The sequence below is a fragment of the Trifolium pratense genome, linkage group LG2, assembly GCF_020283565.1.
Source record: "Trifolium pratense cultivar HEN17-A07 linkage group LG2, ARS_RC_1.1, whole genome shotgun sequence".
NCBI lineage: Eukaryota > Viridiplantae > Streptophyta > Magnoliopsida > Fabales > Fabaceae > Trifolium > Trifolium pratense.
Window position 1 is genome coordinate 28,034,209 of NC_060060.1, and position 18,653 is coordinate 28,052,861.

An 18,653-nucleotide genomic window follows, 5' to 3' on the forward strand; every position below is an offset into this window, starting at 1 on the left:
TGAATCTGTGATTCTCTATTTTATTATTATTATTTTAATAATATTTAATGTTTCAGTTTTATGCAATTATAAAATAAAAACAATCGCATCACACCCGTGCATCGCACGAGTAAATGTCTAGTTTGAATAAAAAATAAATAAGTAATGAGGGGCAAATATATTCATAAGGTTTAAAGTTAACGGAGTACTGCTCTGTCTCAAAATAGAAGCAAAAGGAGGTCAACAAAAGTGAATGTATCTAGACTAAATTTTAAATCAAATACATCAACTTTCATTGACCAATTTTTACTTATATTTTGAGACGGAGAGAGTATTTCTGAATCTTTGTGCTCAAGTCCAAAAGACTAAAGTTTCGGTACCGACTAAAATGTTAGATGTATTTTTGTTAAAAAAATGTTAAAAGTCTTACTACGTTTCGAGAAATCAAATGCACGCGAAAACGCCCCGTTAAAGTTCGAAGAGCAGAGCAAAAAATAATTTATATTGAACGGGTGTGTGTTTTTCTCATTTCAACTAAACAATTGATCATTATAAATTTATAATAATCAACAACGTTAGGTTAGATCTTTGATTTGGATCTTCATTTAGGGATTCAATTATGGATAGCATAATGAACAAGCTTCGGAATCTCGATGCATATCCAAAAATCAACGAAGATTTTTATAGTCGCACGCTTTCTGGCGGTGTTATCACTCTCGCTTCTTCCATTCTCATGCTCTTGCTTTTCTTCTCCGAGCTTCGTACGTCGTAATTCCTCTTTCTTTTCTCGTTTTTTTTTTTTTTTTTTTTTTTTTCTCGTTCTTGTTCGATTGAATCTCATTTGGTTCCGTTTTTTGTTACTGTTTTAGGGTTGTATCTTCATGCTGCAACTGAAACTACGCTTGTTGTAGATACTTCTAGAGGAGAAACGCTTCGTATCAATGTAATCTTTTGTTAAAATTTTATTTTATTTTGAACAGTTGTTTTGGATTTTTGTTTTTGTTCTAAGAGCCAATCGGTGAAATTTACACACTAAGTGAGTTGAAGATGTTTGGTTATGCGGTGACGCCGGTGAGTAAAATTGATTTTGAATGAATTGATTATGTAGAATTGATTTTTTTTAAAAATTGAGTTGAAGATAAAATGATTTATGTTTGAATACATTCATATGACTAAAAGTGAGTTTAACAATAAATTTGAGTGTGAAAATCAATTCTAGAATGATAAGTGTGGGCGAGTCCGGGGGAGCTCGGGAGAAAAAATGAGCCAATGCTTCAGGACCATAAGTGAGGGAGATGCCACATCTCCACCCAAAATCTTAAGGCATTAGGTTCATGGGTCACCTCTCTTTATATATCCAACATTCTTCCCATTTATAGTCAATGTGAGATTTAACTACTCACACTTGAAACCCAACAATACGCCACAAATTTTAGCATCATGTAGAATCAATTTTACTCTGAAGGAATCATCAAACATGTTAAAATCAATTTTACATCTCGAGAATCAACTTTGGCTCCTTCAAAAGTGGAGCTAAACATAGATGTACTTATGGGACTTGGAAATATGATATTACACTGTGCTCATTGTTTATGTATTGTGAATTTGTGATGTAATGTGGTTTGAATTGTTTGTTTCATGAAGTAATTGATCTTTGTTTTTTGATGTTGAAAGTGCAGTTTGATGTTACATTTCCTGCACTAGCATGTTCGATACTTAGTCTCGATGCCATGGACATAAGCGGAGAGCAGCATTTGGATGTAGTATGTATCATCAGAAAAACTTGCTAGTTTAATTTTGTTTTGTTTCAATTTTGCGGTTTAATTCATCTTTGTGTTGTTTCTAATGCATATTTTTAACATGTTATTTGTCATTTCATGTATGAGCTCAGAAACATGATATAATCAAGAAAAGAATAGACTCTCATGGCAATGTGATAGAAACAAGACAAGATGGAATTGGTTCTCCCAAGGTAAATAATATTGTTATTTGTCTTTGTGACAAATGTATTTTTGTAATTAATATTTTTATATTGGTTTGTTGATTACTACTGTAATTAGATTAACATTCTTTTCATTTTTAGTTTCTATATCCCACATTGTAAACCTTTTATTAAGTTTTACAAACTTGAGTGCTTGACTAGCTGAAATGATTTACAGGACATTTTCTCTTTAGGAAGTTAAATTTTATAAATGGTCATGTTACATGTCTCATTCACTTAAGATGGAAAACTATTTTCCCTTCTTAATATCATACTAGTTGCGCTTTATCCAGAATTTCTTTATATCTCCCTCTCTTGCTCACACTTGATCCGGACAGTTTTTTATAACTCCCTCTTGCTCACACTTGATGCAGACAGTTTTTTATATAAATATTTTTTTGTCCAGATTGAAAAACCCTTACAAAAACATGGAGGCAGGCTTGAGCACAATGAGACTTATTGCGGATCCTGTTATGGTGCTGAGTCGGTAAGCCTCGTTTAAAGTAATGTTTCATAAGAATAAGGATGTTATATTTTAATGCCTTATTTATGGATTGATTTCATTGCTATATTGAAGAGAGTGAAGGTTTTTCAATGCTTTGTTGCATAATAACTAATAAGAAATCTGGTATATTATAAGAATAAGGATGTTAAGTTTTGATGCCTTATTTATGATTGATTTGATTGCTATATAGGAGAGACTGAAGGTTTTTCATTGCTTTGTTGCATAATAACTAAAAAGAAATCTGTTATATTTTCCACTCCAAAAAATTTATGAAAACTTACTTGTACTTGATGAACAGCTTTTAACAACTAGGCAGTATTAGTAGTCAAGTCCCTGCAACTTTCTTCCTTCTAGCGGATATAATTGCATATATTCATGAAATGTTAATAGAAAACTGTTGGTCCAAACATTAAGAGAGATTTAAAGGTAAATAGTCTGGTTTGGATTTAATACTTGATATGATTTTATGGTGCCGGCTAATCAATGTAGCTGATTCCATCAAGTGGGAAAAAACTTGATTGATATTGCTTTTATATTCATAATATTATCCTACTTCCTAGCATTTCAGTTTTGATGCCTACCTGAATTTTACATTTGTGCTTGCAGTCAGACGAGGAATGTTGTAATTCCTGTGAGGAAGTTCGGGAAGCATATCGAAAGAAAGGTTGGGCACTCTCAAACCCGGATGTAATTGACCAGGTTTGTCCTTATGACATTTTGACTTTCAATTCAATATTATTCCTAAACGCATCCAACACATTGTTGACAAATATGTTCTTTTTGGGTGGAAGGAAACTTTATACTTTAATACTTATGCCTAAACAGTTCCAAAGTACACTGTTTATAAGCACCCAAGCACTTGGAGAACCCTCCCTTATAAGCTTTCAATCAAGGGAGAAGAAACAATCAACTTTAGTTCTCTACTGAACATCCCATACTACTCACTGTGGCACTTGGACTTCCCATAATACCCAAGTCCCTATCAGCAGTTCTCAGACTCCCTGTATATATTTTATTTATATTAAAAATAGTTAACTATATTTGAGATCCATTTGGTCACATTGTTCATATTTATACTAATCTTGGATTTCAATTGAAATACTTGCTGTCATCTGCAATGCAGACAATGTGGTTGATGTATTACTTTGTTTTACCGCTCTGTTTTCACTTTTCACTGTGAAAGAAAGTATTTTTCCTAACAAAACTTGTTTCCTTTATACTAACATTTTTATTCTTAAATGTCAAATGAACTGTTGTTCATAAGCAATCATTATTTTGTACTGCAGTATCATTTGATGAGTAAACAATTATGGTTTTGTCCTTTTACAAAGAGTTAATCTTACAGCATGTTCATATTGCTTGTTAATTGTGTTTTCAAATGTATACTAGTTTGTTAAATATACTTGGCTATATATGATGCCTTTTCCTGTCTATTAAGCTTATATATCTTCTCGAATTTCTCTTTGCTGAATCTTCAACAACGATTGGTCTTGTTCTCTTTCTCTTCTATTTATGTAATTTTGCTGCCCAAGTCAAATTATTAATCTGATATACCCATTATCGTGTATGATGTGAATCACTTAGTGCAAAAGAGAAGGATTCTTAGAAAGAATCAAGGAAGAAGAAGGGGAAGGATGCAATGTGTATGGCTTCTTGGAAGTAAACAAGGTGGCAGGGAATTTCCATTTTGCTCCTGGGAAAAGCTTTCAGCAATCTGGTGTACATGTGCATGACCTGCTAGCTTTTCAAAAGGATTCATTTAATGTAAGACATGATATGATTTTTGTTCACAGTGGTGACTTTTTATTTCAATTTTACTGCATTTATTTTATTAAAATAATAACAAATGGACAAGTGCCACTTTGGGGTTGGAGGGTACGAAAGGAGGTGAGGTGGTTATAAAAAATGTGAAGTGGGGTGGTGGTGAGTGGTGGTGCGTGTGGGGTATGATGAATGCGAAGTGGGAATTCAGGGGCTGCATATTGGGTGATTCCTATCTTAGAAGGGGTGCTCCCACTATTGACAGTATCACATACTTTCTTCCTATTGCAAGGAGATTCATTTCCATCCATTTTCATTTCCTTTACTGTTTTATTGCTATTGTATAAACTGAGTTTGTCAATAATCCATTTCCAACAGTTTCGGTTTATCATATTATTTGGTTCTATTCTACTTGGAGCTACCGGTATTATCAAAAGAATGGAGCCATGATGAGATGATTGGAAGAGATTAGGAAGATGATAGTAGGACAGAAACACAGGGAAGTTTTGATAAGAAATATGGTGGAGACTTTGGAGAGGCGTAGCAGAGAAAGGAAAATGATATTGCAGATTCTAGGAAACCAGGACCATGAAGAGGACAGGAGCATGGAAGAAGGCAGCAAGGTGGAAGCAAATTATCACTTTGAAAAGATGAGGTGGAGAACAAAAAGTTAGTGGCAGAAGAAAAAAAGGTTTCGACTGTCGTGCAGTTTTGGATCTCGCGTATGTTGTTCAACCAACAAACGCTTCCAGAAGCATTCAATTTGATTGAGGTCACTGAGGGAGTAGTGGGATGGCTCTTCAACAACGAGAGCTTTGGGTCTTTTAAGTTCCACTCGAAATACCCCCCACTAGAGCCACCAGAACAGTTACAGTTTCAATACCACCGGTTGTACCACCTAGCTCGAGTACAACAGTTGTGTGAGGAACAGATTGTGGGTTGTACTCAAACTGATTTGTCGGCCAATATAAATAAAATCCGCCGGACCAAGGCAATCGTGCAAAGAAAAGTAATTGGGGCAAAATGAAAAGGGTACCCGTGGGACTCTGCTTTCTAAAGCAAATGATTTGAACACAACCCAATAACAAGAAGAGTCGAGTCTTAAGAAATGTGGAATGAGTCCGAAAATGTTTTACCCTACCAAACTCTATACAGAAAGAGGGCACTCCCAAACCAAGAAGCTCTAGCATTAATGAGTCAAGCCAATGTGAGGAAAAGAAAATGTGGTCTGTTCACAGAGTTGAATAAGATCCAAGACCAGGTGATTAGAGACAAGGCTTATTTACTTCAGCAGCAAGGATGCTTAGTGTTTTGGCAAAAAGTACCACCCAAAACAGAGCATTTGATCCCAGGGATGTTCTTCTGCTTTATGCCTTGCTTGGTCATCATCCTTCAAGTTATGAGACCCCGGGGAATTTAGTTTTCTGTGGTGTATCCCTTTCACCTTGAGGACAAGGTGAATTTTGTTGGGGGCTGTATTGATAGCCACGTCAGAAATGTAGTGAGTATTGAGTGAATATGAATGGTTAGAAAGGGAGAGGGGAAATTATAACAAAATAGACAGGTGACACTTTGGGGTTGGAGAGTATGAAAGGAGGTGATTTCAAAGGAAATGAGGGGGGTTGAGGGGTATATGAGTGTGAAGTGGGAATTGAGGGCCCGAGTATCGGGTGATTCCCATCTCAGAGGGGGTGCTCTCACTATGGAGAGTATCATTTTTACATTCTTCTTTTTGCAAGGAGATTAATCTCCATCCATCCATCCATTATCATTTACTTAGTTTAGTTTTGATCTTGTAGAGGATTAATCCCCTGATTTTGTCATTAATTCCATTTCCCTCAGTTTTATTTATCATTCAGTTTATTTCTATCATAGCTTATGTGTATATAACAAAGTGAAAATAATTGTATTTGCTTATTAAATTCTTCCATCACTCACCATATTTCAAGACTCTAACTCGTCTACAACATCTAATACAGTTAAGTCACCACATCAATAGAGTAGCCTTTGGTGACTATTTTCCCGGTGTCGTAAACCCTCTTGACCGGTGAGCTCTTTATGTTCTCATAGCTGCAAATCAAATCAACTGTTTATCATGCTTAACTATCGTATTCAGATACATTCCAACGCTTTCTTGATTATCAGTGTGCATTGGACGCAAGAATCACCAACTGGGATGTATCAGTATTTTATTAAGGTTAGTGTCCTAGATCTCTATGTACTGCATACTAGTCTCATTCTGCAGAGGTAATTCTCAAATTTTAATATATACTAGACGCCGACCCGTGCGATGCATGGATTTGTTATACTATCATATATGATATTCAATTTGGTTTAATACAATTGTACTTCACTGTTAAACGTTTTATAATTCTGCACGGTTTTGAATTTTTGTTCATGATGTACAATTTTTGCTCATAATTTGGTCATGATAGCAATGTGGGAAAAAACTTAACTGTTGATATTATAATTAAGCCATAAAGGTTATTCATATGTTGATCCCATGAAGAGACAAAAACCGGTTAATAATATTCACATCTTCAGTAAGTTTCTTCACATTGGCATCGCTGACCTCAACCTTAAACAACATGCTTTTGTCCACAATTACATTGAGTTCTGGTGGATAAACCATATTCTATTAACAAATAATTCAATTAAGTAATTTTACTAATTAAAGGATGAATAATTGTTTGATAAAAACACAAATTAATCCTAAACTAAATTACTTGATCCATAGAATCAAGCAAATCTAAATAATTTGAGTAAGTAATTTTACTAATTAGAGGATGAATAATTGTTTTATCAAAATTTAATCCTAAACTAAATTACTTGATTCATAGAATCGAGCAAATCTTGCACATTTCTACCCAAAAATTGGGAAACAATCCAATCAAACAATATGAAAGTTGTTGACCCCGAATGTCCATCACTTGCACATGAACGTTAAACCTGAAAATTTGAAAGCATAAACATGATATCCATAGAAAATAAATAAAATGATAGTAATCAGATGATCATAGATTAAAATGAATATGATTCACTTGCCTAGGAAAATCATCCTTTGGTTTCTTGAATTTTACACAATACATTATCCCAGCTTGTGCACAAGCTTGTGTAATTACTTTTGATCCACATTTTGTGCAAGCTTGATAATACCATCCCAAATCAGTCTTTAGCTCACATGTCCTCGCCAAAACAGATCCAACACATTTCTGTCAATGTTTTTTATTAGCAACTGAAAAATAAACTGAAGATATTTACACGTACCTCAATCAAATCATGAAAAATTATGTTATAAATATTGTAACCAAACGACATACCTCAGTTTCTTCGATCAAATCCTCAATAGTCATCTGTGTCTGAAGCAAATCATCCAATAGAGATAGTGTAACAGGCCCAATTATTTAACTCGCAACTGGAGTTTGTTCAGCTTCTTTCCCATTGAGCCTGCTCATATTTTACAAGTAATTTAAGGGGGTTCAGACAGTGGAACATACTCATAATTAAATATGACATTAAAAAACTGATAAGTGAAAAGTAGGCATATGAATAAAACCTAAACATTCATGAACAAAAACCAGCAAATAAGCTTGATAGTTATAACCCAACACTTCTCAAACATACATAATTATGATAACAAAAAGTAGGCATATGGATAAAAATTTAACTTTCTTGAACAAAAACCAGCAAAAATGCATTTAAATTATCAATTAGCGAGATAGTTATAAGCTTTCTCTTCACATCCATAGATAATTATTATGATAACAGGCATATGAATAAAACTTGAATTTTCTTGAATGTTTAAAAATAACATGGAAATAGTCTTAGAGAATGTCACACACAAACACTATAAAAGCACATCATACTGGAAAGGCGTGCTGGAAAGTTGCATAAGTTAGATGAAAAAATGTCACACTCAGTGGATCAAATTCCATGTAGTACGTCCTCATCATCATCATGAGCTCGTCCAGACGGATCGAATTGGCCACCATCATTTACTTGAACTGTAAGCATGTAAATGGAAAATATTTTAATACAAATTAGTGTGATAAAAAAATCATCCAATAATAGATTTGATGTGAAAAGTTGAGAACCTTTTAAACCAAGCAAAGCATTGCAGCTTTCTCGTTATTGCTCTCATTGATGTGGGAACCTTCAAATTCATAGCAGCATGACAAACTTATTTTATGTTTTTCAATTAGAGCATCACCCCAAACTCTGGAACCATAAAAAGAATAAGCCAATGATAGGTTTGAATGTGAAGTAATTAAAGCTGAAAAACTTACACAAATTGAGATTTGAAATTAAGGAAGCAACTCACTCTAAATCTGAATTTGAAGATAAGCGAAATTTTTTACTCTTCGTGTCTCTCTAGTCGCTGAATCCAAACTGCCTCTGGGGCAGAAAGCTTCAATGGAAGCTTTAGAGATGCCAAAAACTTCATAGATTGGATAAAGAGTACAAATGAAGAAGATATAGATGGGATATTAGATGAATTGAAGAAGCAGATGAGAAAGGTGGAGAGTAATTTGTGGAAAAATTAGAGAAGGCAAAGGGTTAATTTTTTTATTCTCCTTGAAAATCGAACAATAATTGAGTGTGGCAGATAAGATTTGCAGCCGCTCTGTAGGCACTTAATGATGCTGTGCAAGTCTCTTCTGGAGAGGAAGAGGGCATGATAGCATGTTTATTATAGCATTCTTTTTTTTTCTTTCTCAAAAACAGGTCTATTATTAAGGAAGTTGATTGGAATTTGAAATTCAAATTTGTAGAGAAATTAGGAGGGAATTGGGGTAGTCATAATAGGGGTCATTAGGGGGGAAAAGTTGTTGCATTAGGGTTTTATCACACTATGCAACTTTTATATTAATATTAATTAAGGTTAAGATAAGATAAGATGAGTTAAATCAAGCTTCACTTTCCTTGATGAATATTGCTTGTCTATCTTTATGTCGACAGACCGATACATAAAAAGGTGCTGTAAATTTTACCACTTGTTTCGTGTTGTTTTTCAGGTTGTGCCAACTATGTACACTGATGTGAATGGGAACACTATCCAGTCAAACCAGGTTATTGATAAAGATCACTTTTTTGACATTTCTTCTGCGTTCTTACAAGTACAATATATTAAAAAGTGAAAATGTTTTTGCAGTTCTCTGTGACAGAACACTTCAGGACTGGAGATGTAGGCCAATTGCAGTCCCTCCCTGGAGTTTTTTTCTTCTATGACCTTTCTCCAATTAAGGTGGTTTTTTTTTTTTCTTTTCATAATAATTACTAGGTGTTTGAAATTTTTCATAATCAGTTTTTTCTTCTTTTTACTGTTTTCTTTTATAAAAAATTCTAAATCAATTTTCTCAGTCTTTTTTCATGCCTTTGATATTGCATTATATTGGAATTTCATTTTGCAGGTTACTTTTACAGAAGAAAATGTCTCGTTCTTACATTTTCTTACTAATGTGTGCGCCATAGTTGGAGGTATATGAATCTTCCCCTATTCGTCTTCAGTCTTGCATAATTGGAATGAATAAGGTCACAAGACTTGTATAATTTCATTTTTGTGAATCATGGCATAACCATGCTTGCTATTTGTTGCTTACAGGTGTTTTCACTGTTTCTGGAATACTAGATTCATTCATCTATCATGGCCAAAAGGCTATCAAGAAGAAGATGGAACTCGGTAAATTTAGCTGATAGTTATTCTCTCAGCACATACCTCACTGTTGTTGGAGTACTTTCCAGTGAATGATGGCTCTCAAGAGACCAAAGAAGATCAACTAATGAATGAAATTCCCCGTGCGGTTCCCTGCGATCTATTAGTTTCAACCTGAGGTGTGTCCTCAGGTCTTGTCATCAATGAAGTTTGAAACGCTTGATCATATCATGTACAAAAAATGCCAGTTTGCCATGATTCATATCTTTTCTGAAACAGCTGTGGTGGTGTATTCATGTCAATGTTACATACTTTTTGGAAAGTAAAGGGACTTTCATTTATAGCCATGGACTTACAGAACTCCTTTCCAGAAACATCAAAATGAGATGCTATAGGAAAACTTAAATTAAATCGAAGTGATAGTTTAAAATGACATTTAATTCAGTAGCTGCACTTTATTTTCTGTTTTGATGTGAAGAAGCTTTTATTTTTATTTTCTTTTAAGAAGCTTTTATTTTGAGTCTGTGATTTTACTCTTCCCATAAAATTGCGCTATTATTTATTCGATTCTAGGTGTTTAATTAAATTTTACTCGGGTAGTGTACTCTCTGATTATTAGAAGAAAAATTCAGCTTGACGCTGAATGATGATCTTCTGTAAAAAGCAAAAAGAATGGTAGTTAAATTCTTTTAATTTGGTTGAATGCCTTGGAATCTCCAATTTTTTTAATGAATGGTATTTCAACTTTTGCTCTTTTTTTTAATTTTATTTTTTATTTTTAAAATAAACTTATTGATTACAAGAGCATTTTGTAATTTTATAGGTTTGGAGAGGGTATATAGCTGAGGGGAGTAACAAGTACCGGTCAAAATATATATTTTTTACCCTCTTCATTTTCTGCCGATACTATAATGAAGAGAAAAAAAATACATTGGATGCTATACATTCCAACAAAATTAACCCATATTGATTACACCTCTAAAGACCCATGATCAGATGACTAAATGCAAAGCCCCGATTTGTCAAAAACAGCGTTCTAAACTTCTAATGAGTAATGACTTGCTTCAAAAAAAAAAATTCTAATGATTTTTTCACAATTTATTAGTTTGATTGTAGTTGAATAGTGGTTTAATTAATGTTTTACATCATTGAATCAATAAGTCTTATTATTGGATTAAACGAGATGTGATTTGGCATTTTAAATTAATAATGAGATTTATCGGTCCAATAATAAAAACAAATTTGTCCATGACGCAAAATTTGAGTCATTCGTGCACAATAAAAACAAGCTTCTATCATGATTATATAATAAATCAATGAGTAAAAAAACTAATAAAATGACCCAATATATTAAGGGAAATTTCATTTTAAAAATTTGGAAAAAATACAAAATCTGAAAAAACACAGTTCGCTACTTAAATACAAATTCATTTCGCACTTTGAACTAGTGTACCTTTTAAAAATCAAATTTTTTTGTCCCCCTCACTCCAATGAAAATATTTTAAATGAAACCCTGTTCGTGAGTTAAAGTGCGAACGCTTCCTTTACCTTCATGAAAATATGTTGAATGAAACACTATACGAGTAATTGAAAAATGAAAAAGTTGTTTCAATTTGTAGAATCTAGCTTGCGTGTGATTGATCATTGTTATGTCATAGCTGCTCCAGTGGCCAATTTTGACTGGCCACCAAAGGGGTTGTAACATTTCATCGACCAATCACACACACCCTATAATACTATAAATTGAAACTTTTTTTTTCTTATTTAAATTTTTCAATCGCTCACTCATACAGTATTTCATTCAAAATATTTTCATGGGAGGGGTGAGGGGGCAAAAAGATTAGATTTTTATAAGGTTAACTAGTTAAACTGCATACTAAGCTAACACTTTAAGTAACAAAAAATTTCCGTTCAAAATATATCTTTACACGTATGTCTAGTTTACTATTCTTGACAACAACAAAAAAAAAGTTTACAATTTTATCTTAAATACTCTTTCCGTTCAAAATATAAAAACTATTTGACCACCACACGCACACCAATGCATAACTTTTTTTTTTTTTTTTTTTGAAACTGCAATAAATTTATTGAAAAAACTCCACCTAAACACAAGTAGTGTTTGGTGAGAAAAAGACAGAATACAAAAAGTGGCATATAGGAGCTAGCAACAGAAACAACAAGAAAAGCTCAACAAGGGAGCCAAAAAAGCAACACAACCACAGCCACAATACAGAGAAACGAAAAACACCTATATATAATAGCATAACTTTGATTATGAATATCTTTAATTGTCCATTGATAACAATTATAGAAATTTGATATTTTGAAAATACTCGTCGAAACCAATCAAACAAGATCTTATATGATAATATTTACATTTATATACTTGTAAAAAAATACGGTCAAAACAAGACATATGAATAGTGCATTAAGTAAAATGAGGTCTTATAAAATGGAACAGAGGGAATAGTTTACTAGGAGAGTCTAAAGGATCATCTAGACTAAGATCAACTTTTATTTTTTTAAACAATGTAACACTTCCAACCTCACAATTGCTACGCAACTATAACGACATCGGACCAATTACAAACACGGATTGAATGCATTGTAAACTGTGTAGTTGAAAGGTATATAGTTTAAGGGGACCAATTCCACCGCCCATTTGAGGGGGCCCATTTAAAGCTAAAGTTTTTTTTTGCTCAGTATGGACTTAACCCACCAAAATTGACACAAGGGGGAATCGAACCTGAGACCTTGAGAGGAGCATACTCCAAAGACCCAAGCCAACACCACTAGACCAATCCTAGGAGGGTTAACCACCCGTTATTTAATCAACAACATGCATGGTAGAGGGATTTGGATCCTCTCTGAGAAGATCGAATCACATGGTTCTATAGATACCAGAGCAACAATCCATTTATGAAGCTAAAATAACAAGCAGTAATTGCTCCCTCCAACAGCAGCAACAACTCATATTATTAAGATATAGTCACATTAATCCAATTACATCGATGCCAATTACTCCCTCCGGACACAAATATAAAAAAAAAAAATTGTTTACGTGGTGTTTAAGAAATTTAGTTAACTGTAGTTAATTTTTTTGATTTAATGCAAAACATGAGTTACGTTTACTATATTACCCTTTGAAAAGTGATTTATGTCTTGGAAATCACTTAAACTTTTGAAAAGTGAAATAACCGTAAAAGCGATTAAATAAGGGTATATTAGGAATAGTAATATTAATTAGTTTAAAAATAGTTAACTCTTGCTTATATTTGTTTTCAAAATTTGAAGTATTTTTTTTTTTTATATTTGTGTCCGGAAGGAGGTGCTAACCAATACTAACACATTACACACATACCATTGATTAATCAACACTTATAAAAGTTTCTTGTATTTTTACACACAGACACATGTATAAAAATAAACACCTATATGCTCGACTCTCTATGTGGGGACCAATACTTGATCGATGTCCTCAAGTTGAGGGTAGACACGTCTATGGATTGGAGGGAGATCCATTATTGAGTAGTATCTCAATGGCAAAATAATGCATTACAGAACCATATGCCTTGTAGCATGCTAGCTACTAACTTAGTAATTATTAAAGCAATCAACAGTACTTGACTAATAATGATACTAGGACCAGTTGTCGTGGCTTCTAAGATTATTTCATCATGGGAACCAAGGCTCTTTTGAAAATCCAATTTTTTTTTTTTTTTTTTTTTTTTTTTTTGACAAAATCCAAATAATTAAGTTGTATTTATAATTTTAAATTGTGGTTGCGGTAGCAGTTGCAGTACTTCAAAAAAACGGTCGCAGTTGCAGTAAAGTTATACTTTGGAAAAATCGATCTCTTTCTCTTTTCATCGTCGTTTATGATATCTAAGGTGGTGTCGAGGTAGTGGTACCGACAAATTTGTACTGATGATTGCCAATCCTCCAACAAAATGCGGTATTTTATTAGAAACATGTTTTCGAATAAACAATCGTTTTCGGTAGTTTATTTTAAGAGAAAATATAGAGGTCGGATTGAAATCTACATTAGTACTGTCAAAGTTAGGCTCAACATCATATCATAGTAGTGAAGGGTTACAATGCTGAGTGTATTTTAATCAGAAATGACACACTAAAGGTCCATTCCTTTTCTTTTTTGCTAGTTCTTTCTAGTTCTCAGGTGTGCTTTATTTGAACAAAAAGGACACAACCGAAAGCTCTAAAAAGATCATGAATGATTGACACATACATTGTCCAATTTAGGCATCATAAAAAGTGAAGAGTGGGTTCAGTCATATGTATTATAGGGTGGTGCCCATTTTTCTACCAATAATTGGGCCCTTCTAAGAGTTTGGCTTTGGTTTATTTCAGGTTAAGACACCAATGATGAACCTTGAATCTATTGGTAACCTACCTTTACACGTATGAAAATAGAGGGTTAGGGTTACAAGTCCTTGTTTATGTTTAGTTTGTTTTGAATGTGTCAAAATTTTAGATATTTCCACATGTTCAAATGTTTTTGAAAATGTTTTTTAATAAACTTATTTTAGTCTTTAGATTCGAACTTGTAATTTGGATTTCATAGTTTATAACTCAAAACAAAATTTTAACACTCAAATTTATTATTTGATTTTAAATTAATATTAATAAAATTTTAATTGTATTTAGGGTCCGTTTGGTAAAAATAAGCTATAAGCTAGCTGATAGCTGATAAGCTAGCTGATAGCTGAAAAGCTAGCTTATAGCTGATAGCTGAAAAGCTAGCTTATTGAAATTAAAGTGTTTGGTAAAATTAGCTTTTAAAGTGGTTATTAAATATAAAATTACATAATTGATAGTGGGTAGTTTATTTTTTAGAGTGGGTAGTTATTAAATTAAAGGGTAAAAATGGAATAAAGTGTAAAAAACTATAAGCTATAAGCTCAAATGCTACTTGAAATAGCATCTGAAAAAAAGCTATAAGCTAGTACAAAAAGCTTGTTACCAAACACCTCTAATTTTTTGAAACAAGCTTATAAGCTCATATAATAAGCTATAAGCTAGCTTATTTGTGTTACCAAACAGAGCCTTAGTTCAAATTTGTGTCTAATACACTTTGATTTTTCTCTTATATTTGAAATTGGAGAGACAATTATTCAACTCACTTTTACTAATATAAATCACTATATATACATTTAACATATTTTATTCAAACTCAATTTTACAAAATTAATTAATTTAAAATCAAAATTAAATAATTAATTTATATTTTTTTTGTTGTGTAAATTAAGTATCTTCTGCGCGCAACTGCAAAGACTAATCCCTCGAGTCTTGTGGGATCTAAATAAGTAGCAAACTCTCCCTAAGAATTTTAACACTGGTGCATGGCCATGTCAGACATCAAACTCAAAACGATGATTAAGATAGAAGAGAACCGCACAATCTTATCTAATTACTATTGGATTAATTAATTTACACTTTGTAGAAGCATGTTTGATGCCTCATTAAGAATCCTTTATGGCTTCTTTAAGTGGATTCCAACTCCTCTTCCAACTAGTTATAAGATTCACCAATTAGTGGATTTCCCTTTCACAGACCTAACCCTTTGAAAAAACAAACAAACCATTAAATTAGAAGCTAGATCTCTTGTATATTATAAAAAAATTACTATTTCAAGATCCCACTTTGATGATAATTAATTTTTTGATTGAGTTTGGCTCTGTCAAATCAAATCAGGGTGCCCAATGGTTTAGGACAATATCACTTTGTAAGCACTTAATTAAAGACTCTATAGGGTTCAATATCCTAATTAAAAAAGATGGGGCTTTTAATTGTTAATTGTAGGGATGTTAGGAATTAGGAATCAAGATCAACTTAAGTGCTTCTTTTAATTAATTAGTTACTTTATTATACCAGATCTCATTTGATCTTTATTAGGATCTGCCTTAAATCTAAAATGATTTTAATAATAATATATATGCATTAGATTTAGGTTCTTCATGTTAGTCCTATTAAATCTTCTTCTTATATTAAAAAAAAGTTTAATCCTTGTGCCCATTCCTTTTCCAATCTTTGTCTGACAAAAGGGTGAATATGGATACCCCTGTATACAGGTTGGGAGGTAAAGGACCAAGGATATTTCTGTACTTTGAAATTGGAACTATAATAATTGTACTAATGTATGTGATCTCGTTATTTTTTTTTGGTACATACATTATTGTTTTTTTTGGGTACATATATGATCTCGTTAGTTATTTACTAGCCTATGTTTGGTAATAGCGTGACCGACTTATTTAAGGATCAATCTTGACCATAGTCCTTAAGGAATAAGGGTAGTTGGTATTACTGGAATGATTTTAAGACTTAGTGACACCTAGTTATATTGTGTAGGTACATATTTTTTTTATATACTATAAATTTTGAGGGTAATGTAAATAGTATCTCCGAAGCACTAGTTAAAAATATAATTTTTTTTATTGGAAATAATACTTTATAATTTACAAATATATTGACAGTACAAGTTTTAATTTAATTTTACTATATTGAATTTTTTTAACTAATACTTTGGAGTACTAATTGACATTTTCCATAATTTTTTTTTGGTCTTAGCGATTTATTAGCTTTAGAAAAAAGTCTGCTAACAAAGTCATCAACATCGAAATTCAAACTCAGATCGTTGTAAGATACGAGTTCTAATATTCTTGCTAACTAGATTAACCTATATCAATATCAAATTATTTTTGTTATGGACTAAGCCACAATCCATACCTCCACCCCAATCTACCAGGGTCCAATTTTCTCAACGTCCGCTCACATCAACATAATAGAGGATATCTAGTGCGCCTTACACCACCATAATATGTCCCCATAAACCTCAGCGACTCTTTGCACTTCACACCATTTCATTTGGATACGTTTAGGACGTCATTGCCTATATAAGCGTTACAGTGTGTCATGTCAAGGTACAATTCACTACATAATTGCATATTCTCCATCTCAATCATACATTGTCTTAAACATTGAAGTCTTAACCTTTTTGCATATACACTTGCCACCGTTAAAGATTAGTTTTTGTCATGTCTTGGAACTTCCTCCATTCTACCGGAACCTTAATGTGGTGAACACCATCATCATAATCTCTTAGTTCTGATCCTCATCGGAACATTATTGCTAGGGATGGACATAAGCTACTTTCTCTTTAGCCCTTTAACCTTGATTGGAGCAATTATATATTCCGATACACCTATTAATTACATTGCTTGAAATCAAGGTCAATGATAGTTTATTTACAATACCCATTATGGGCTCACACAACATAGAAATCAAACAATACCTCAAAATATACTATGTACTTAGAAGATGGAACCAAACAATTTCTTAATTTGAATGGTTAGGTCTTTTCAATATCATTTTCATAGGTTATTAAATTAGTAATGGGTGTAAAAAGCATAATTCGCGTAAGGAAAATGTGAGCAACTAAAAAAGAAACATGAATAATTGATTAGCAGAAGCAACTAAAGAATCGATGTATGCTCCCACCTAAACTTTGAATTTATACCTTTTGAAGAATTATTCCATGTTCATTGAGAAAAGACGTAAGGCAAAGCATGATCATTGATTGTTAAAACCTTTCTATATAATCACAACGTGCATTTGTCTCTAATGAATTTTATGGCTGTTACAACACATGATTCGTGATGATAGTGACAAACTTATGACTTATTTGTCACTCTTTTCACAAGAGATCCACCCAACCATAATAGTCATAACAAACTTGCAACATTTGTTTTTTTTTATTTGTTTTAGATTTGGAAGTTAATTAGACCTGTTTCTCTTTGTATCTCTATTAAGGATTGCAATGTGGTCATTTAATTCAGGATCACGCTAGGCGTGAAGGTGTGTGTTAAATGTGTAATTGTGTTGTTGAAGTTTTTTTGAAGTCTTATATTGCTTATGTTCATGACCTGTTGAGTGTATAAATATGTCTAGACCATCTCACATTTGATGGGAGACTTTTCAACATACCCTGTAATGCTCATCACTATTTGGTTTGATGTATGAATATAAATTGTGGGTGACCCGATAGCAGATGGTCCAATGAATTTTGGAAAGGCTCTGACACCATCCTAAAATTGGGAGTTGGACCTAAGTTAACACTACAAAATTGGATTGTAAGGTGAAAATTACCTCTTACATATAAACTCATGTTTAAACCAACTTAATTCTAATGCGAAACTTCTTAACTTTATCTAAATGAATAAATACATGAATGCTCTTTTTTTTATAATCAAATTTTATTAGAAGTAAACTAGTACAAGTTGAGAATAGCTGCTGCCATAGAAACTAGTTGTTGAATACTCAATTACTTCAATATCTTAGATCGATAGTTGTTGAGAAATCCTACACAATTTTGAAAGAAACATGATATCAAAATGTGTTTATAATAGATAGTCGTCAATTTTAAAACCAAATTTATAGAGTTGAATAAAGTCTAACTCAAATTTTAAAATATAGTCTAAGCGATTATTATACATAGATCAAAGATTTTTATAGAAAAATGTTAGAGGTTTTAGTTTGTTAGGATTGAATAATGTACGATCCAAAATTTAAATTGTAGATAAATTGGAGAGTTAAATATGTTTTTAGTCCCAACATTTTGTCATATAGTCAAGAATAGTCTCTACATTTTCTTTATAGTTAAAAAAATTCTACACTTTTTTCCGTTATCAAAATTGGTCTCTGTCGTTAATTTTTTTAACAAAATGTAGATGTGGTGCAACTGACCAATAACATGATGG

The 18,653-nt window shown here is 32.6% G+C and overlaps 1 protein-coding gene across 2 annotated transcripts; it reads left to right on the forward strand.

Moving 5' to 3' along the window:
* The first annotated feature begins 365 nt into the window (after positions 1 to 365).
* Positions 366 to 10,356, forward strand: LOC123908112 (endoplasmic reticulum-Golgi intermediate compartment protein 3-like). 2 transcript variants are annotated; one of them, XM_045958648.1, is made up of 14 exons: positions 378 to 491; positions 589 to 740; positions 849 to 922; positions 1,659 to 1,742; positions 1,871 to 1,951; positions 2,367 to 2,447; positions 3,072 to 3,164; positions 4,050 to 4,229; positions 6,206 to 6,273; positions 6,372 to 6,423; positions 9,242 to 9,295; positions 9,379 to 9,471; positions 9,638 to 9,704; positions 9,829 to 10,356. In XM_045958648.1, the coding sequence occupies exons 2-14, from the start codon at positions 599 to 601 to the stop codon at positions 9,918 to 9,920; spliced, it is 1,161 nt and encodes a 386-aa protein (XP_045814604.1). In that variant the 5' UTR covers positions 378 to 491; positions 589 to 598; the 3' UTR covers positions 9,921 to 10,356. The 2 variants fall into 2 exon arrangements, with proteins under 2 accessions (XP_045814603.1, XP_045814604.1); XM_045958647.1 differs by having other exon boundaries at positions 366 to 740.
* The last annotated feature ends 8,297 nt before the right edge of the window (positions 10,357 to 18,653 follow it).